Source organism: Nerophis lumbriciformis, linkage group LG32 (assembly GCF_033978685.3).
Source record: "Nerophis lumbriciformis linkage group LG32, RoL_Nlum_v2.1, whole genome shotgun sequence".
NCBI classification, from domain to species: domain Eukaryota; kingdom Metazoa; phylum Chordata; class Actinopteri; order Syngnathiformes; family Syngnathidae; genus Nerophis; species Nerophis lumbriciformis.
In genome coordinates, this window is record NC_084579.2 from 8,807,781 (window position 1) to 8,830,532 (window position 22,752).

The window sequence follows — 22,752 nt, forward strand, 5'->3', positions numbered from 1 at the left end:
GCCCCCAATAGGTCAGTAATGGAACTGCTGCAAATTACGTGTGGCGTCCTTTGTAATCTACAGTGAAATTTGCAAATTCTTCTTTGACTTGTTAATTTCTGTGGGAACGGTAGACCAGCTCTATACTCTCGGCAGGGAGTATGGGAGTTTGCCCAACCAGTGCTTAGTTAAAGTTAAGTACCAATGATTGTCACACACACACTAGGTGTGGTGAAATTTGTCCTCTGCATTTGACCCATCCCCTTGTTCCACACCCTGGGAGGTGAGGGGAGCAGTGGGCAGCAGCGGAGACACGCCCGGGAATAATTTCTGGTGATTTAACCCCATACTTGCCAACCCTCCCGAATTTTCCGGGGGACTCCCGAAATTCAGCGCCTCTCCCGAAAACCTCCCGGGACAAATATTCTCCCGAAAACCTCCCGATTTTCAGCCGGAGCTGGAGGCCACGCCCCCTCCAGCTCCATGCGGACCTGAGTGAGGACAGCCTTTTTTCACAACGGGAGGACAACAGGGTGACAAGAACTAAATCATCCAGACTAGAGATAAATTGTATTATTATGTTTATTTCACCAAAAAATAAATATATTTATTAATTAAAAAAAAAAAAAACTAAATACATTTTTACTATATTTTGCTAAAAACATTAAAAGTAATTGTATTTTTTCGTGACTCCTTATTACATCCAGCCATAGAATTATACATTAAAATAAACATATTTGAAATAATTGATTTTAAATTATCATAATAATTCATTTAAAATGACCATATTTAATTATTAAAATAATTGCTTATTTATCAACAACTTTAGCATTTCATTCATTACATTTTGAAACTCTCAGAAGCCAAGTTATGTTATATTCCTTAAGATTTATTTATGCAAGTTTGAAGTATCAATTATCTAAACACAGTTTTGTTTGCATATTTTCAGGATGTAGATATATATATATATATATATATATATATATATATATATATATATATATATATATATATATATATATAAAAATATATACATATATATATATATATATAAATATTTATATATATATATATATATATAAATATATATATATATATACATATATATATATATATATATATATACATATATATATATATATATATATATATATATATATATATATACACACACACATATGTATGTGTATATATGTATATATACACATACATACATATACATATATACAAATATATATATATACATATATATGTGTGTGTATAAATATATATATATATATATACATATATATATATATATATTGCGCTCTACTACGGTATCGAGCACTATTTTTTGGATAACCTTATTAAGACATATATATATATATATATATATATATATATATATATATATATATATATATATATATGTATGTATGAAATACTTGACTTGGTGAATTCTAGCTGTCAATATACTCCTCCCCTCTTAACCACGCCCCCAACCACGCCCCTCCCCACCCCCGACCACGCCCTCACCCCCCACCTCCCGAAATCGGAGGTCTCAAGGTTGGCGAGTATGTTTAACCCCCACTTCCGACCCTTGATGCTGAGTGCCAAGCAGGGGTCCCATTTTTATAGTCTTTGGTATGACTCGGCCGGGGTTTGAACTCACAACCTACCGATCTCAGGGCGGACACTCTAACCACTAAGCCACTGAGTAGGTTTGTGGACTTGAAGAAGGCATTCGACCGTGTCCCTCGGGAAGTCCTGTGGAGAGTGCTCAGAGAGTATGGGGTAAGCAGTGCACTGTCAACACCGTGTATGGTGAGGATGGTGTTCTACTGACCTCTACTGCGGCTGTTGTGGATGGAGGGAGTACTTTGAAGACCTCTTCAATCCTACCAACACATCTATGAGGAAGCAGTGCCTGGGGGGGATCTGTGGTGGGCTCTCCTATTTCTGGGGCTGAGGTTGCTGAGGTAGTTAAAAAGCTCCTCGGGGGGTATAGCTCGGTTGGTAGAGCGGCCGTGCCAGCAACTTGAGGGTTGCAGGTTCGATCCCCGCTTCCGCCATCTGAGTCACTGCTGTTGTGTCCTTGGGCAAGACACTTTACCCACCTGCTCCCAGTGCCACCCACACTGGTTTGAATGTAACTTAGATATTGGGTTTCACTATGTAAAGCGCTTTGAGTCACTAGAGAAAAGCGCTATATAAATATAATTCACTTCACTTCACTTCACTCGTTGGCAAGGCCCCGGGGGTGGATGAGATCCGCCCGGAGTTCCTTAAGGCTCTGGATGCTGTGGGGCTGTCTTGGTTGACAAGACTCTGCAACATCGCATGGACATCGGGGGCGGTACCTCTGGATTGGCAGACCGGGGTGGTAGTTCCTCTCTTTAAGAAGGGGAACTGGAGGGTGTGTTCCAACTATCGTGGGATCACACTCCTCAGCCTTCCCAGTAAGGTCTATTCAGGTGTACTGGAGAGGAGGCTACGCCGGATAGTCCAACCTCGGATTCAGGAGGAACAGTGTGGTTTTCGTCCTGGTTGTGGAAAGGTAGACCAGCTCTATACTCTCGGCAGGGTCCTTGAGGGTGCATGGGAGTTTGCCCAACCAGTCTACATGTGCTTTGTGGACTTGGAGAAGGCATTTGACCGTGTCCCCCGGGAAGTCCTGTGGGGAGTGCTCAGAGAGTATGGGGTATCGGACTGTCTGATTGTGGCGGTCCGCTCCCAGTATGATCAGTGTCAGAGCTTGGTCCGCATTGCCGGCAGTAAGTCGGACCCCTTTCCAGTGAGGGTTGGACTCCGCCAAGGCTGCCCTTTGTCACCGATTCTGTTCAAAACTTTTATGGACAGAATTTCTAGGCGCAGTCAGGGCGTTGAGGGGATCCAGTATGTGGTCCTGATGGCTTCATCTGGCCAGGATCTTCAGCTCTCACTTGATCGGTTTGCAGCCGAGTGTGAAGCGACCGGGATGGGAATCAGCACCTCCAAGTCCGAGTCCATGGTTCTCGCCCGGGAAAGGATGGAGTGCCATGTCCGGGTTGGGGAGGAGATCTTGCCCCAAGTGGAGGAGTTCAAGTACCTAGGAGTCTTGTTCACGAGTGAGGGAAGAGTGGATTGTGAGATCGACAGGCGGATCGGTGCGGCGTCTTCAGTAATGCAGACGCTGTATCGATCCATTGTGGTGAAGAAGGAGCTGAGCCGGAAGGCAAAGCTCTCAATTTACCGGTCGATCAACGTTCCCATCCTTACCTATGGTCATGAGCTTTGGGTTATGACCGAAAGGACAAGATCACGGGTACAAGTGGCCGAAATGAGTTTCCTCCGCCGGGTGGCGGGTCTCTCCCTTAGAGATAGGGTGAGAAGCTCTGTCATCCGGGAGGAACTCAGAGTAAAGCCGTTGCTCCTCCGCATTGAGAGAAGCCAGATGAGGTGGTTCGGGCATCTGGTCAGGATGCCACCCGAACGCCTCCCTAGGTAGGGGTTTAGGGCACGTCCGACCAGCAGGAGGCCACGGGGAAGACCCAGGACACGTTGGGAAGGCTATGTCTCCCGGCTGGCCTGGGAACGCTTCGGGATCCCCCAGGAGGAGCTGGACGAAGTGGCTGGGGTGAGGGAAGTATGGGCTTCCCTGCTTAGGCTGCTGCCCCCGCGACCCGACCTCGGATAAGCGGAGGAAAATGGATGGAATTTCTGTGAGCTGAGACTAACTCTGGCTTTGGGATCAGACACAATGGCAACATATTGATATTATATTAAATATTTCACAGATTTTCTCAATGAAAACAGTGGGCATGACTGAGTAGTAGTAGTAGTTCACTCAAAAACACATTTTCCTGACACATAGTACAAACCATTTTATGAATTGACACCAAAACTTAATTTGACTCACACACAAAATACAGTTTGAATGGTACAAAACATTCAAAATGATTTCGCTACACAGGATACTTATACATTTTAATTTTCCACATTCCCCACATTAAACGAGAGTCTTCTCTGGCGCCGCCACTTGGCTCTGCGGTTTTTGAACCAAACCTACAGAGGAAAAAACATAACTTGATTTAATTTTCTGTCTAAAAAAATACAATACAGTCATGGTCTACGGCAGGGCTTTTTAACCTTTTTGACCTCAGGGGCCCAACTTTTCTGGGCCCACTCAAACATTAACACTAAATTAGTAATCTTACTCTTGATTTAATCATATTCAATAATTATTTCTCACCTACTTACACTTTACAACCTTGTCAAATGCTATGAAACCATGTGTTACTATTTATTTAACACATGGACCTTGGACTTAGGTTAGGCTAATTAGAAAATTAAGTACCAACCAAATATACTGCATAAAAACAGCTGTATATTTTCGAGGGGGACAAGCGGTGGAAAATGGACGGATGGAAATAGACTCATAAAAACGGATGAAAAATAAATTTACATACAATTATGTTGTGCTAAAATCATACTTGCCAACCTTGAGACCTCCAATTTCGGGAGGGTGGGGGTGGGGGTGGTTGGGGGCGTGGTTAAGAGGGGAGGAGTATATTGACAGCTAGAATTCACCAAGTCAAGTATTTCATACATATAAATATATATATATATATATATATATATATATATATATATATATATATATATATATATATATATATATATATATATATATATATATATATATATATATATATATATATATATATGTATATACATATGTATATATATATTTAATTATTAAAATAATTGCTTGTTTATCAACAACTTTAGCATTTTATTCATTACATTTTGAAGCTCTCAGAAGCCAAGTTATGTTGTATTCCTAAATATTTATTTATGCAAGTTTGAAGTATCAATTATCTAAACACAGTTTTGTTTGCATATTTTCAGGATATATATATATATATATATATATATATATATATATATATATATATATATATATATATATATATATATATATATATATATATATATATATATATATATATATTTTATATTTTATATTTTATTTTATATATATACAGTTTTGTTTGCATATTTTCAGGATATATATATATATATATATATATATATATATATATATATATACATATATATATATATATATATATATATATATATATACATATATATATATATATATATATATATATATATATATATATATATATATATATATATATATATATATATATATATCCTGAAAATATGCAAACAAAACTGTGTTTGGATAATTGATACTTCAAACTTGCATAAATAAATATTAAGGACATGGTCATTTTTAATGAATTATTATGATAATTTAAAATTAATTATTTCAAATATGTTTATTTTAATGTATAATTCTATGGCTGGATGTAATAAGGAGTCAGAAAAAATACAAATAAAAATACAATAAATTTTGATGTTTTTAGCAAATTATAGTAAACATTTATTTATTTGTTGTTTTTTTTTAAATTAATAAATGTATTTATTTTTAGGTAAGATAAACATAATAATACAATTTATCTCTAGTCTGGATGATTTACTTCTTGTCACCCTGTTGTCCTCCCGTCTTGAAAAAAGGCTGTCCTCACTCAGGTCCGCATGGAGCTGGAGGGGGCGTGGCCTCCAGCTCCGGCTGAAAATCGGGAGATTTTCGGGAGAATATTTGTCCCGGGAGGGGCGCTGAATTTCGGGAGTCTCCCGTAAAATTCGGGAGGGTTGGCAAGTATGGCTAAAATAAACAAACTAAATTAATAATGAATATGTCGATAACATTTAAGTGCAAATAAAAATACAGCTTCACCACTTTAGTCATCATTTTTGCGCTTAAGAAGCTTCTCAATGACTTAAATTCCAGACTTCCTCTTTTTGTTTGAGATTGTCATTACTGCCACAAGTGGTGGAAAAGTGCATTACAACTGAGTAACCCTGCAGCACAACTTAAAAAAATCTATTTTTTGGCGGGGGCGCTCGCGGCCCTACAACGGCCCTATGGTTAAGAAACACTGCTCTACCGAACACTACAATTCTCACGACAATATCATACATTTTTCCACAATAATGCTGTATTTTGCCATCATTCTAGAGCACTTTTAATCTTTTAATAATATTATTTTTTCACAACAACATTACAAATAAACATTCATCCATCCATCCATTTTCTACCGCTTGTCCCTTTCGGGGTCGCAAAGGGGTGCTGGAGCCTATCTCAGCTGCATTCGGGCAGCAGGCGGGGTACACCCCGGACAAGTCGCCACCTCATCACAGGGCCAACACAGATAGACAGACAACATTCACACTCACATTCACACACTAGTAACAATTTAGTGTTGCCAATCAACTTATCCCCAGGTGCATGTTTTTGGAGGTGGGAGGAAGCCGGAGTACCCGGAGGGAACCCACGCAACAAACTCCACACAGAAAGATCCCGAGCCCAGTCAATTTAGACTGGTATCTAAATTGACAAAATTTTATTGGAAAAATAAAAGTTATAGTGTTTTTATTTACTGTTATACATTGTAAAAAAAAAGGAAAAAAAAAAGAAAATTTTGCTGAAAAAAACAAACTGGCAACTCGGTTGCCAAAATTTTACTGCAAAAAACAATGCTACTGCTTTTCAATTTAGAGTAATGCAATGTAAAAACGACCGTCAATTTACAGTAAAAAAACAACAACAACAACTGTCATCTAAGTTGCCAGAATTTTATTGTAAAAAAAAAAGGGTGGTACTGTTTTTTAATTTACAGTAATTTACTGTAAAAACAACAATTGGATATTTTACGGTAACAAAAAGCTGGCGTTTTACGCTAAAAAAAACCCAACTTGCATCTCGGTTGCCAGAATTTTACTGTAAAAATAAAAGTGGTGGTGTTTTTTCGTTTTATACTAATGCACTGTAAAAACGACCATATATTTGAGGTAAAAAAACAAAAACAAATAACTGGCATCTCAGTCATCACAATTTTACTGTAAAAATAACAGCAGTTGAGTCTTTCCATTTACAGCAAATGCCAATTTTACAGTAAAAAAAACAAAAAACTGGCAGCGCAGTTGCCCAAATTTTATTGCAAAAAACAATGGTACTGCTTTTCGATTTAGAGTAATGCACTGCAAAAACAACGGCCGTCAATTTAAGCTAAAAAAAAACAAAAACAAAAAAAAACAAATCTCACTTCAGTTGTCAGAATTTTATCTAGGGATGTCCGATAATGGCTTTTTTGCCGATATCCGATATTCCGATATTGTCCAACACTTAATTACCGATACCGATATATACAGTCGTGGAATTAACACATTATTATGCCTAATTTGGACAACCAGGTATGGTGAAGATAAGGTCCTTTTAAAAATAAATAAATAAATAAAATAAGATAAATAAATTAAAAAAAAAATCTTGAATAAAAAAGAAAGTAAAACAATATAAAAACAGTTACATAGAAACTAATAATTAATGAAAATGAGTAAAATTAACTGTTAAAGGTTAGTACTATTAGTGTACAGTAAAAAAAACAAAAAAAAACAACTGTCATCTAAGTTGCCAGAATTTTATTGTAAAAAAAAAATGGGTAGTACTGTTTTTTAATTTACTGTAATTTACTGTAAAAACAACGATTGGATATTTTACGATAACAAAAAGCTGGCGTTTTACGCTAAAAAAAACCCAAACTTGCATCTCGGTTGCCAGAATTTTACTGTAAAAATAAAAGTGGTGGTGTTTTTTCGTTTTATATTAATGCACTGTAAAAACGACCATATATTTGCGGTAAAAAAAACAAAAACAAATAACTGGAATCTCAGTCATCACAATTTTACTGTAAATATATTAGCAGTTGAGTCTTTCCATTTACAGCAAATGCCAATTTTACAGTAAAAAAAATGTTATTGCAAAAAAACAATGGTACTGTTTTTGATTTAGAGTAATGCACTGCAAAAACAACGACCGTCAATTTAAGCTAAAAAAAAAACGAAACAAAAAATAAATCTCACTTCAGTTGTCAGAATTTTATTTAGGGATGTCCGATAATGGCTTTTTTGCCGATATCCGATATTCCGATATTGTCCAACACTTAATTACCGATACCGATATATACAGTCGTGGAATTAACACATTATTATGCCTAATTTGGACAACCAGGTATGGTGAAGATAAGGTCCTTTAAAAAAAAAAAAGATTAAATAAAATAAGATAAATAAATTTAAAAAAAATTCTTGAATAAAAAAGAAAGTAAAACAATATAAAAACAGTTACATAGAAACTAATAATTAATGAAAATGAGTAAAATTAACTGTTAAAGGTTAGTGCTATTAGTGTACAGTAAAAAAAACAAAAAAAAACCAACTGTCATCTAAGTTGCCAGAATTTTATTGTAAAAAAAAAATGGGTAGTACTGTTTTTTAATTTACTGTAATTTACTGTAAAAACAACGATTGGATATTTTACGATAACAAAAAGCTGGCGTTTTACGCTAAAAAAAACCCAAACTTGCATCTCGGTTGCCAGAATTTTACTGTAAAAATAAAAGTGGTGGTGTTTTTTCGTTTTATATTAATGCACTGTAAAAACGACCATATATTTGCGGTAAAAAAAAAACCAAAACAAATAACTGGCATCTCAGTCATCACAATTTTACTGTAAATATATTAGCAGTTGAGTCTTTCCATTTACAGCAAATGCCAATTTTACAGTAAAAAAATGTTATTGCAAAAAAAACAATGGTACTGTTTTTGATTTAGAGTAATGCACTGCAAAAACAACGGCCGTCAATTTAAGCTAAAAAAAAACAAAAACAAAAAAAAACAAATCTCACTTCAGTTGTCAGAATTTTATCTAGGGATGTCCGATAATGGCTTTTTTGCCGATATCCGATATTCCGATATTGTCCAACACTTAATTACCGATACCGATATATACAGTCGTGGAATTAACACATTATTATGCCTAATTTGGACAACCAGGTATGGTGAAGATAAGGTCCTTTTAAAAATAAATAAATAAATAAAATAAGATAAATACATTTAAAAAAAATTCTTGAATAAAAAAGAAAGTAAAACAATATAAAAACAGTTACATAGAAACTAATAATTAATGAAAATGAGTGAAATTAACTGTTAAAGGTTAGTACTATTAGTGTACAGTAAAAAAAACAAAAAAAAACCAACTGTCATCTAAGTTGCCAGAATTTTATTGTAAAAAAAAAAAGGGTAGTACTGTTTTTTAATTTACTGTAATTTACTGTAAAAACAACGATTGGATATTTTACGATAACAAAAAGCTGGCGTTTTACGCTAAAAAAAACCCAAACTTGCATCTCGGTTGCCAGAATTTTACTGTAAAAATAAAAGTGGTGGTGTTTTTTCGTTTTATATTAATGCACTGTAAAAACGACCATATATTTGCGGTAAAAAAACAAACAAACAAATAACTGTCATCTCAGTCATCACAATTTTACTGTAAATATAACAGCAGTTGAGTCTTTCCATTTACAGCAAATGCCAATTTTACAGTAAAAAAAATGTTATTGCAAAAAAACAATGGTACTGTTTTTGATTTAGAGTAATGCAGTGCAAAAACAACGGCCGTCAACTTAAGCTATAAAAAAAAACGAAACAAAAAAACAAATCTCACTTCAGTTGTCAGAATTTTATCTAGAGATGTCCGATAATGGCTTTTTTGCCGATATCCGATATTCCGATATTGTCCAACTCTTAATTACAGATACTGATATAAACCGATACCGATACATACAGTCGTGGAATTAACACATTATTATGCCTAATTTGGACAACCAGGTATGGTGAAGATAAGGTCCTTTTTAAAAAAAAAAATAAAATAAATAAGATATATAAATTTAAAAAAAATTCTTGAATAAAAAAGAAAGTAAAACAATATAAAAACAGTTACATAGAAACTAGTAATTAATGAAAATGAGTCAAATTAACTGTTAAAGGTTAGTACTATTAGTGGACCAGCAGCACGCACAATCATGTGTGCTTACGGACTGTATCCCTTGCAGACTGTATTGATATATATCATACTTGCCAACCTTGAGACCTCCGATTTCGGGAGGTGGGGGGTGGGGGCGTGGTGGGGGGGTGGGGGGGTGGGGCGGGTGGCGTGGTTGGGGGCGTGGTTAAGATAGATATATATATATATATATACGAAACACTTGACTTTCATTGAATTCTAGCTATATATATATGTATATATATATATATGTATATATATATATATATATATATATATATATATATATATATATATATATATATATATATATATATATATAAATAAAATAAATACTTGAATTTCAGTGTTCATTTACAAACTACAACTCAGAAACACTTTAGAGTTAGGCTCCACCATCAGAATGTGTACTTAAACTTATAAAGATCACATGGATATTATTCAGTGAGTTGATTCACCAAAACTAACCTGTTATACAGGAGGAAAAAGCACACACGACGTTTCAATTGTTCACAGACTGGTCGCACTCATCAGAATGACAAGACACTTCCGGTCTGCAGGTGATAGCGTTCAATTGGGAAGAAACGCCCTACTGCCCCCTACTGACCAATGTGAATACTGATAAATGTGTAATGACAGCTCCAAAAACGAATTCAAACCACAAAATAAAATAAATAAATCAACACAAAAATGTGACACATTATGGGTGGGTCACATATGCATGTACAGTAGATGGCAGTATTGTCCTGTTTAAAAGTGTCACAACATTGCTGTTTACGGCAGACGAACTGCTTTACGGTAGACACTGTTGTTGTGTGTTGTCAACACGTCACTCAGGTCCGCCTGAATTTCGGGAGTTTTTCGGGAGAAAATTTGTCCCGGGAGGTTTTCGGGAGAGGCGCTGAATTTCGGGAGTCTCCCGGAAAATCCGGGAGGGTTGGCAAGTATGATATATATTGATATATAATGTAGGAACCAGAATATTAATAACAGAAAGAAACAACCCTTTTGTGTGAATGAGTGTGAATGGGGAGGGAAGTTTTTTGGGTTGGTGCATTAATTGTAAGTGTATCTTGTGTTTTTTATGTTGATTTAATAAAAAAAATAAAATAAAAAAAACAAAACAAAAAAAACACGATACCGATAATAAAAAAAACGATACCGATAATTTTCGATATTACATTTTAAAGTATTTATCGGCCGATATTATCGGACATCTCTAATTTTATCGTTAAAAAACAGTGGTACTGTTTTTCGATTTACAGTAATGTAAAAACAACGATCGTCAATTTACGGTAAAAACCAAGAAAAAGTCACCTCAGTCACCAGAATTTTAACATCGAAAATTGTGGAACTGTTTTTCCATTTAAAATGTAAAAATGACCATCAATTTGCAGACAAAAACAAATAACTGGGATCTCAGTCATCACAATTTTACTGTAAAAATAACAGTCATTTCATTTAAAAAATGTTATACAATACGGTACATTGCTTCACCCCTTATTACTATTTAGTCGACTTACCTCAACCCTTTCCTCTCTCAGGTGAGTGCGCTGGGCTAGTTTCTCCCGCGTGTTGACGTCAGGGTACTGGTTCTGCAGGAAGAGCTCCTCCAGCGCGTCCAGCTGCTCCTCCGTGAAGATGGTGCGGTGTCGCCTGGTCCTCCTCTGCGCCTCAACAGGTGATGTGTCTTCTAGGCCAGCCTCTTCTGGCGCGCTTGCGTCCGAGTGTGCCGCTGCATTGTTCCATCCATAGCGACAACACCCTGCTGGGAGGGAAGACGTGCGGAATAACTACAAACCCCGTTTCCATATGAGTTGGGAAATTGTGTTAGATGTAAATATAAACGGAATACAATGATTTGCAAATCCTTTTCAACCCATATTCAATTGAATGCACTACAAAGACAACATATTTGATGTTCAAACTGATAAACTTTTTTTTTTTGCAAATAATAATTAACTTAGAATTTCATGGCTGCAACACGTGCCAAAGTAGTTGGGAAAGGGCATGTTCACCACTGTGTTACATGGCCTTTCCTTTTAACAACACTCAATAAACGATTGGGAACTGAGGAGACACATTTTTTAAACTTCTCAGGTGGAATTATTTCCCATTCTTGCTTGATGTACAGCTTAAGTTGTTCAACAGTCCGGGGGTCTCCGTTGTGCTATTTTATGCTTCATAATGCACCACACATTTTCAATGGGAGACAGGTCTGGACTACAGGCAGGCCAGTCTAGTACCCGCACTCTTTTACTATGAAGCCACACTGTTGTAACACGTGGCTTGGCATTGTCTTGCTGAAATAAGCAGGGGCGTCCATGGTAACGTTGCTTGGATGGCAACATATGTCGCTCCAAAACCTGTATGTACCTTTCAGCATTAATGGTGCCTTCACAGATGTGTAAGTTACCCATGTCTTGGGTACTAATACACCCCCATACCATCACAGATGCTGGCTTTTCAACTTTGCGCCTATAACAATCCGGATGGTTCTTTCCCTCTTTGGTCCGGAGGACACGACGTCCACAGTTTCCAAAAACAATTTGAAATGTGCACTCATCAGACCACAGAACACTTTTCCACTTTGTATCAGTCCATCTTAGATCTCCGGCCCAGCGAAGCTGACTGCGTTTCTGGGTGTTGTTGATAAACGGTTTTCGCCTTGCATATGAGAGTTTAAACTTGCACTTACAGATGTAGCAACCAACTGTAGTTACTGACAGTGGGTTTCTGAAGTGTTCCTGGGCCCATGTGGTGATATCCTTTACACACTGATCTCACTTGTAGATGCAATACAGTCTGAGGGATCGAAGGTCACGGGCTCAGCTGCTTACGTGCAGTGATTTCTCCAGATTCTCTGAACCCTTTGATGATATTACGGACCGTAGACGGTGAAATCCCTAAATTCCTTGCAATAGCTGGTTGAGAAAGGTTTTTCTTAAACTGTTCAACAATTTGCTCAGGCATTTGTTGACAAAGTGGTGACCCTCGCCCCAGCATTGTTTGTGAATGACTGAGCATTTCATGGAATCTACTTTTATACCCAATCATGGCACCCACCTGTTCCCAATTTGCCTGTTCACCTGTGGGATGTTCCAAATAAGTGTTTGATGAGCATTCCTCAACTTTATCAGTATTTATTGCCACCTTTCCCAACTTCTTTGTCACGTGTTGCTGGCATCAAATTCTAAAGTTAATGATTATTTTTTATCAGTTTGAACATCAAATATGTTGTCTTTGTAGCATATTTAACTGAATATGGGTTGAAAAGGATTTGCAAATCATTGTATTCCGTTTATATTTACATCTAACACAATTTCCCAACTCATATGGAAACGGGGTTTGTAAAAAAAATGTAAATCAGTCGTTCTAGAGGACACATGCTCTGAACTTTCACTGTTAATCTTTATTTTGTCATTTGTTTTATCTTATAAAATGTTACTTTACTGAATATTAGTCACAAACAAAGTAATAAAGTAAATCAATGTTTACACTCACAGCCAAAATATTCTACATGACAGGAATTATCTGCTGTTTTTGTTGATCTACAGCAAAAATGCTGGTCAGAGCTTTGCCATATGACAGGAGAACACTGCTCTTTTTAAGGATTTAGACACAGATCCTCTAAATCACAGGTGTCAAACTCAAGGCCCGGGGACCAAATCTGGCCCGCCACATTGTTTTATGTGGCCCGCGAAAGCCTAGAAATAATATGCGTTAATAAAATGCTTACTTTTTTCTTACTAAATATATTTGTTTTTTTCCCTTTTGACATTAAAAATCATGTACTGCATGCAATTGCATATGTTTTAAAATTCAATATTATTAAAATATTATATTATCATGTATATTCCAAAAATATTTTTTGTTAAAATAAAGATAAATACTGTACTTAAATATCTGCTTGACTGATGATTTCAAAACAAATGATCAATCCAATTGTAGAGTGTAAAATGGATAATAGATTTTACGGTTAAATTCCGCCGACTGAGTTTTTTTGACCGTAAAATCAACTTTGGTACTGTTTTTTTTCCACTAAAACATTAAAAAACATTCAAACAACAAGATTTTACTGTTAAAAAAAATGGCCATTTTTCCAGTAAAAACAGTGGTATTGTTTTTCCTTCCATTCATTAAATTGTTTTATATGCTGCAAAATAAAACACTGCTTTTACTGTAGAATTCTGGTGACTGAGCTGCCAGTTTTTAAAGTAACATTTTAATATTTTTTTTGTAGCTTATGTAAAAAAAAATATACTGTATATATTGTTAATGTATTATATATATATATATGTGTGTGGGCTCTGTACCGAGGATGTCGTTGTGGCTTGTGCAGCCCTTTGAGACACTTGTGATTTAGGGCTATATAAATAAACATTGATTGATATATATATATATATATATATATATATATATATATATATATATGTATGTATGTATGTATGTATGTATGTACATATATATATATATATATGTACATATATATATATATATATATGTATGTACATATATATATATATATATATGTACATATATATATATATATATATATATATATGTATGTATGTACATATATATATATATGTACATATATATATATATATATATATATGTACATATATATATATATATATATGTATGTACATATATATATATATATATATGTACATATATATATATATATATATATATATATGTATGTATGTACATATATATATATGTACATATATATATATATATATATATATATGTACATATATATATATATACATATATATATATATATATATGTACATATATATATATATATACATATATATATATATGTACATATATATATATATATACATATATATATATATATATGTACATATATATATATATATATATACATATATATATATATATATATATATGTACATATATATATATATATGTACATATATATATATGTATATATATATATATATATATATATATATATATATATATATATATATATATATATATATATATATATATATATGTACATGCATATATATATATATATGTACATATATATATATATATATATATACATATATATATATATATATATATATATATGTATGTACATATATATATATATATGTATGTACATATATATATATATATATATATATATATATATATATATATATATATATTCATATATTACAAATTGTTAAAAGCGGCCCTCTGAGGGCAACCATAACTGCCATGTGGCCCTCAATGAAAACGAGTTTGACACCCCTGCTCTAAATAATAGGAGCACCGTGCTGTTTTTAATGATCTATTGCAATAACTCTAGTCAAAGACCCTCTATATCAGGGGTTCTTTATGATCTCGGAGCTTATTTTTCCACTACAGAGGGGCCCGGGGCCCACTAAAGCATTAACACTGACTTAGTAATTTTACTCTTTATTTTAATCGCATTCAATAGTTTTATTTAATCTACTAACAGGATCAACATTGTCAAATGATATGAAACCGATTGTAGCTGAGATAGACTCCAGCACCCCCCGCGACCCCGAAAGGAATAAGCGGTAGAAAATGGATGGATGGATGGATGAAACCGTGTGTTAATTAGAAATAATAAAAAGGCTTAGGTCAGGCTGATTACAAAAATAAATACTAACCAAATATACTGCAAGAGAAGGGACTCAAAAAGTGATGAAAAATACATGTACATACAATTATGCAGGTCTAAAATAAATACATTCGAACTAAAGTAATAATAATAATAATAATGTATATGTTTCTTAAATAAACTGTCAATACAATTGAAGTGCAAATGAAAACTTCACCACTTTGGTCACAATCTTTGCGCTTAACAAACTTCCCTGACTTCACATTTCCCGTTTGTTTGATATTGTCAATACTGCCACATGTGGTGGAAATGTATATTACAACTGAGTACCGCTGCGAAGCAAAGTTTTGTTGTACTTGTGCAATGACAATAAAGACCTGCCTACCTGAGTATCGCTGCGACCCATACGGACCACAGCTAATAAAGCAGGTATTTTTTGCCGCCTCAGACCCATGGTTAGGAAACGCTGCTCTACAGTATATGACCTGAACACTGTTCTGTTTTTATTGAACTCCTGCAAAAACAGTACTCAAAGCTTCTCTATATGACAGCTTTTAGGACGCTACTACAACAATGCTAGTCAAAGATCCTCTATATCAGGGGTGCTCATTACGTCGATCGCGAGCTACCGGTCGATCTCGGAGGGTGTGTCAGTCGATCACCAGCCAGGCATTAAAAAAATAGTCCTAAAAATGAGCGATCATAAATCTTCACTATGACGTCACTTTCGTCACTTGATTGACATTCACGGCACCCGAGGGTCTTCTGAGGTGACGCTGGCTGCTGCCAGCTCATTAAAATTACCGACTGGAAGGCGAGAAACACTTTATTTCAACAGACTCTGGCGCCGTACCTGTCGTCAAAACTCCAAAGACCGACTGCACAGTTGCACAATAAAAGCGCTACTTCATCCTGCCTGCGCTACCAAAATAAGAGTCTCAGGAAGCTGGCGTGCACAAGCTAGCAAGCTACGGAGTTTGCCGACAATGTATTTCTTGTAAAGTGTATACAAAGGAGTACGGAAGCTGGATAAATAAAATGCCAAAAACCAACCACTTTCATGTGGTATTGGGCAGAAAGGAGGACTTTTTTTCTCCTCCATTCGAAAATGCGGACCTTATCAGCACCACTGTCTGATTCCAATCAATGCAAGTCATCACAATCAGGTAATACACCAACTTATATTCTTGTCTTCATGAAAGAAAGGAATCTATATGTGTTAAACATGCTTGTATTATCTCTAAACACTTTTAACTTATTAACAATATTAACTATATGTGTTAAACATGCTTGTATTATCTTTAAACACCTTTAACTTATTAACAATATTAACTATATGTGTTAAACATGCTTGTATTATCTTTAAACACCTTTAACTTATTAACAATATTAACTATATGTATTAAACATGCTTGTATTATCTTTAAACACTTTTAACTTATTAACAATATTAACTATATGTGTTAAACATGCTTGTATTATCTTTAAACACCTTTAACTTATTAACAATATTAACTATATGTGTTAAACATGCTTGTATTATCTTTAAACACCTTTAACTTATTGCCAATATTAACTATGTGTTAAACATTCTTGTATTATCATTAAACACCTTTAATTTATTAACAATATTAACTATATGTGTTAAACATGCTTGCATTATCACTAAACATCCTTAACTTGTTAACAATATTAACTATATGTGTTAAACATGTTTGCATTATCTTTAAACACCTTTAACTTAACAATATTAACTATATGTGTTAAACATGCTTGTATTATCTTTAAACACCTTTAACTTGTTAACAATATTAACTATGTGTTAAACATTCTTGTATTATCATTAAACACCTTTAATTTATTAACAATTTAACTATATGTGTTAAACATGCTTGCATTATCACTAAACATCTTTAACTTGTTAACAATATTAACTATATGTGTTAAACATTTTTGCATTATCTTTAAACACCTTTAACTTAACAATATTAACTATATGTGTTAAACATGCTTGTATTATCATTAAACACCTTTAATTTATTAACAATATTAACTATATGTGTTAAACATGCTTGCATTATCACTAAACATCTTTAACTTGTTAACAATATTAACTATGTGTTAAACATTCTTGTATTATCATTAAACACCTTTAATTTATTAACAATATTAACTATATGTGTTAAACATGCTTGCATTATCACTAAACATCTTTAACTTGTTAACAATATTAACTATATGTGTTAAACATGCTTGCATTATCTTTAAACACCTTTAACTTAACAATATTAACTATATGTGTTAAACATGCTTGTATTATCATTAAACACCTTTAACTTTTTAACAAAAACATATGTTTCATAAATAAGTAAATATAAATGATATATATGAATGAGGTAGATCCCCACGACTTGATCAATTGAAAAGTAGCTCGCCTGCAGAAAAAGTGTGAGCACCCCTGCTCTATATAATAGGAGAGGTCTGCTGTCTTAAGGATTTACTGCAAAAAAACGCAAGTCAAAGATACTCTATACAAGAGAGCTTTGCTGTGTTTAAGGATCTACTAGGAAAAATATTGTCAAAGATCCTCTATAATAGGTGAACTGCTCTTTTTAAGGATCCTCTATATGACAGGAGAGCTCTGCTGTGTTTAAGGATCTACTAGAAAAAAACATTGTCAAAGATCATCTATAATAGAAGAACTGCTTCTTCTTCTTCTTTTTTTTTTTAAAGCTCTCTTGCAAAATTACTCGTCAAAGATCCTTTATATGAAGGGAGAGTTCTGTTGTTTTTGGGGATCTACTAGAAAAATGTTTGCCAAAGATCCTCTATAACAGGAGAACTGCTGTTTTGAAGGATCTCTTGCAAAACCACCAGTCAAAGGTCCTCTATATAACAGGAGAGCTCTGCTGTGTTTAAGGATCTACTAGAAAAAAATATTGTCAAAGATCATCTATAATAGAAGAACTGCTTCTTCTTCTTTTTCTTTTTTTTAAAGCTCTCTTGCAAAATTACTCGTCAAAGATCCTTTATATGAAGGGAGAGTTCTGTTGTTTTTGGGGATCTACTAGAAAAATGTTTGCCAAAGATCCTCTATAACAGGAGAACTGCTGTTTTTAAGGATCTCTTGCAAAACCACCAGTCAAAGATCCTCTATATGACAGGATAACATTAGTCAAAGATGATGTATATGACAGGACAGGAGGAGGCGTTACCTTCATGGTGGACGAGGTCTCCACAGCGCGAGCAGAGGCAGCAGCAGCAACACGAACACGTCTGATGGACACAAGAAGACGTCTCCTCCTTGAGTGCAAAGTCCTGGTAAGCGTGAGGATATTTCCTCAAGATGTCTTCAATGCTGAAGGGAAACTTTTGTCCCTCCAGCCTCACCAGCGCGTCCATGTCGTCCGCCTCCCTCGTCCCACTGGAGAAGCTGGCAGGTGTGTAAGTAAACATCTGCACCATAATCCCCTCTCGGACACACCGCACTTAATTCAACGCTAATCTGGGCAGTTTTTGTGCGCAGGTGAGAGATTGGCTTAATCTCGCCTCCCTTCCTTTTCTCCCACACAAATCAGATTTTGGGGCTGCATAAAATGAGATGTGGATCCGCATTGTTAGCCGGGGGTTTAGAGGGGGATTGCTTGGTATTTGAAGGATGGATTTAAAGAGAGACTCACTCATATGTTGCGGACAATATGAAGACACGTCTTGCCATCGGTGTCCAAACACAAAACAAAGAAAATCAGGGAAAAAAAAAAGAATGTGTCTGAGTTTTTGTCCGTTCTGTCATGATGGACATGACAATCGCACATTTTACAGCATCTTAAAGCCTTCAAAAAGGCCATTTAGCTGCTGGAACAATAATAATTAAAGCTGCAAGCAGCGTTGGTCGGGCCCGCGTATTTGGCAGGTGCTAGTCCTAAGTGTCCCAATACTTTTGTCCAGTTTTAGTAGTACGTGTCCCAATACTTTTGCCCAGTTTTCGTCATAAGTGTCTCAATACTTTTGTCAAGTGTTAGTCCCAAGTGTCCCAATATTTTTGTCCAGTTTACGTTCCAAGTGTCCCAATACTTTTGTCCAGTTATAGTCCTAAGTGTCCCAAAACTTTTGTCCAGTATTAGTCCTAAGTGTCCCGATACTTTTGTCAAGTTGTAGTCCTACGCGTCCCAATACTTTTGTCCAGTGTAAGTGTCCCAATACTTTTGTCCAGTTTTCGTCCTAAGTGTCCCAATACTTTTGTCGAGTGGTATTCCTAAGTGTCCCAATACTTTTGTGCAGTGTAAGTGTCCCAATACTTTTGTCCAGTTTTGGTCATAAGCGTTCCAATACTTTTGTCCAGTGGTAGTCATAAGTGTCCCAATACTTTTGTCAAGTTTTCGTGCTATGTGTCCCAATACTTTTGTCCAGTGGTAGTCATAAGTGTCCCAATACTTTTGTCTACTTTTAGTCCGAATTGTCCCAATACTTTTGTCTAGTGTACCTACCTTGTCTGCATTGTGTGGGCACGCTGGTGCTGCCTGCTTTTAAGCAGCCATCTTGAAAAAACAGCAGCATCAGCGCAGAGGTTCTTTGAAGGGTCATAAAATCAAAACCGGAGCAGGTATCAAAACTCTTTCGCCAACTTTTAATCAGAAGGGTTCAATCTCTCTCCTGTGTTAGTTTGAAGCTGAAACAACAAACTTGCTCAGAGGAGATAATGTTTGAAGAAAGGTGACCGGTTTTTACAAAAATTTTGTTTTGAAGGGGGAATAGCAAACTTCCTGTTGATTTTTGCTGGGGGTTGTCAATATATGAAATAGACCTACATAGAGGTTTTTGTTTCATGTCTCTCCGACCTTCCCAGTGGGAGTTACAGGCAGTTTTGTCATTTTTTTCTTCCGAGGAGCAGTTTTTTCTGCGTTTTATTCAAAATTGCGCTAGAGCGCAATTTTGAGATTTGGGGTTAGGTTTTTTTTATAAGATTGCAATTTTTGCCAGTCCTGATGTGTGCGTTCAGTTTGGTGAGTTTTGAAGCGTGTTAAGGGGGTCAAATTACAGCTCAAAGAGGAAAAAGTTACTGTTTTTAGTACTTTTTTGTCTTGAAGGGGGAATTGCCAACTTCCTGTTGATTTTAGCTCGACAATGTACTATTATGAAATGTAGGTCTAAGTCAGACCTACATAGAGGTTTTTGTTTCATGTCTCTCCGACCTTCCTAGTGAGAGTTACAGGGAGTCTAGTTTTTTTTCCCTAGGGGGCGCTAGAGCGCAATTTTGAGTTTTGTGGTTCGTTTTTTTTAAAAAAAGGCAATTTTCGCAGGTCCTGATGTGTGGGTCAAATATGGTGAGTTTTGAAGCATGTTAAGTGGGTCAAATTACAGTTTAATGTGGCGGCGGAAGAATAAAGAATAAAGAATAAAACCTTACAAATTCAATAGGTCCTTATGTCCCATTGCATAAGGACTCCCAGGCCATGCGGGCCCTAATTAAAGCTGCAAGCAGCGATGGACCGGACCGACTTTGAGGGCTCATAAAATCCAAACCGGAGCAGTAATTAAAACTCTTTCATCAACTTTTAATCAGAAGGGTTCAATCTCTCTCCTGTGCTAATTTGAAGCCGACACGACAAACGCGCTCAGAGAAGATAATGTTTGAAAAAAGGTGACTGTTTTTACACAACTTTTGTTTTGAAGGGGGAATTGCAAACTTCCTGTTGATTTTTGCTGGGGGTTGTCAGTGTATGAAATCTTGGTCTAAGTGAGACCTACATAGAGGTTTCTGTTTCATGTCTCTATGATAGTCCTATTGGGAGTTACAGGCAGTTTTGTCTGTGTTTTCTTCCTAGGGGGCGCTAGAGCGCAATTTTGAGTTTTTTAAAATTTTTATTAGATCGCAATTTTCGCCAGTCCTGATGTGTGTGTCCAATTTGGGGAGTTTTGAAGCATGTTAAAGGGGTCAAATTACAGCTCAAAGAGGCGGCGGTATAATAATAAAACGCTAGAAATTCAATAGGGTCCTCTGACCCAAAGGGACTCGGTCCCTAATAATAATTAGAGATGTCCGATAATGGCTTTTTTGTCGATATTCCGATATTGTCCAACTCTTAATTAAGTTGTGTGGTCCTCTGTTGTCCTCTGTGTTTTTAAAAATTTGATTTCTATTTACTGTTTTAATTGGTTTTACCCTTTTGAAATTGTTTTTAATCATATTTATTTTATATTGTTTTTAATTGTGTTTAATATTGTTGTGCAGCACTTTGGAGACATTTTGTTGTCTAAATGTGCTATATAAATAAAGTGGATTGGATTAATTACCGATTCCAATATCAACCGATACCGATATATACAGTCGTGGAATGAACACATTATTATGCCTAATTTTGTTGTGATGCCCCGCTGGATGCATTAAACAATGTAACAAGGTTTTCCAAAATAAATCAACTCAAGTTATGGAAAAAAAATGCCAACATGGCACTGCCATATTTATTATTGAAGTCACAAACTGCATTCATTTTTTTAACATGCCTCAAAACAGCAGCTTGGAATTTGGGACATGCTCTCCCTGAGAGAGCATGTGGAGGTTGAGGTGGGCGGGGTTGGGGGTGGGGGGCGGAGTTTTTAGGAGGTAGCGTCCCGGAAGAGTTAGTGCTGCAAGGGGTTCTGGGTATTTGTTCTGTTGTGTTTATGTTGTGTTACGGTGCGGATGTTCTCCCGAAATGTGTTTGTCATTCTTGTTTGGTGTATATTGAGTAAAACATGCTTGAAACTAGAATATCAACTAGAGATGTCCGATCAATGCTTTAAAATGTAATATCGTTTTTTTTTTTATTATCGGTATCGTTTTTGGGTTTTTTTGTTTGTTTTTTAAATCAACATAAAAAACCCAAGATACACTTACAATTAGTGCACCAACCCAAAAAACCTCCCTCCCCCATTTACACTCATTCACACAAAAGGGTTGTTTCTTTCTGTTATTAATATTGTGGTTCCTACATTATATATCAATATATATCAATACAGTCTGCAAGGGATACAGTCCGTAAGCACACATGATTGTGCGTGCTGCTGGTCCACTAATAGTACTAACCTTTAACACTTAATTTGAGTCATTTTCATTAATTACTAGTTTCTATGGAACTGTTTTTATATTTTTTTTACTTTCTTTTGTATTCAAGAAAATGTTTTTAATTTATTTATCTTATTTCATTTAATTATTTTTTTTAAAAAGGACCTTATCTTCACCATACCT

At 35.2% G+C, this 22,752-nt stretch overlaps 2 protein-coding genes across 3 annotated transcripts in view; one reads left to right on the plus strand and one right to left on the minus strand.

Annotated features, from left to right (window-relative positions):
* LOC133574764 (uncharacterized) overlaps positions 1–22,752 on the plus strand; it is a 115,531-nt gene that overhangs the window by 80,397 nt on the left and 12,382 nt on the right. Inside the window, exons 4-6 of one of the 2 annotated variants that reach the window (XM_061927023.1) lie at positions 11,455–11,591; positions 18,722–18,845; positions 18,909–18,964. In XM_061927023.1, the coding sequence (XP_061783007.1) occupies positions 18,925–18,964 (40 nt within the window). In that variant the 5' untranslated portion in view covers positions 11,455–11,591; positions 18,722–18,845; positions 18,909–18,924. The remainder of the gene's footprint in view (positions 1–11,454; positions 11,592–18,721; positions 18,846–18,908; positions 18,965–22,752) is intronic. The other variant, XM_061927022.1, reaches the window with a different exon arrangement.
* LOC133574513 (homeobox protein goosecoid-2-like) lies at positions 3,925–18,926 on the minus strand. Its single transcript, XM_061926670.1, has 3 exons — positions 18,740–18,926; positions 11,434–11,675; positions 3,925–4,002 (listed from the first exon to the last, which is right to left on the minus strand). Exons 1-3 carry the CDS (start codon positions 18,924–18,926, stop codon positions 3,925–3,927), a joined length of 507 nt encoding a protein of 168 aa, XP_061782654.1.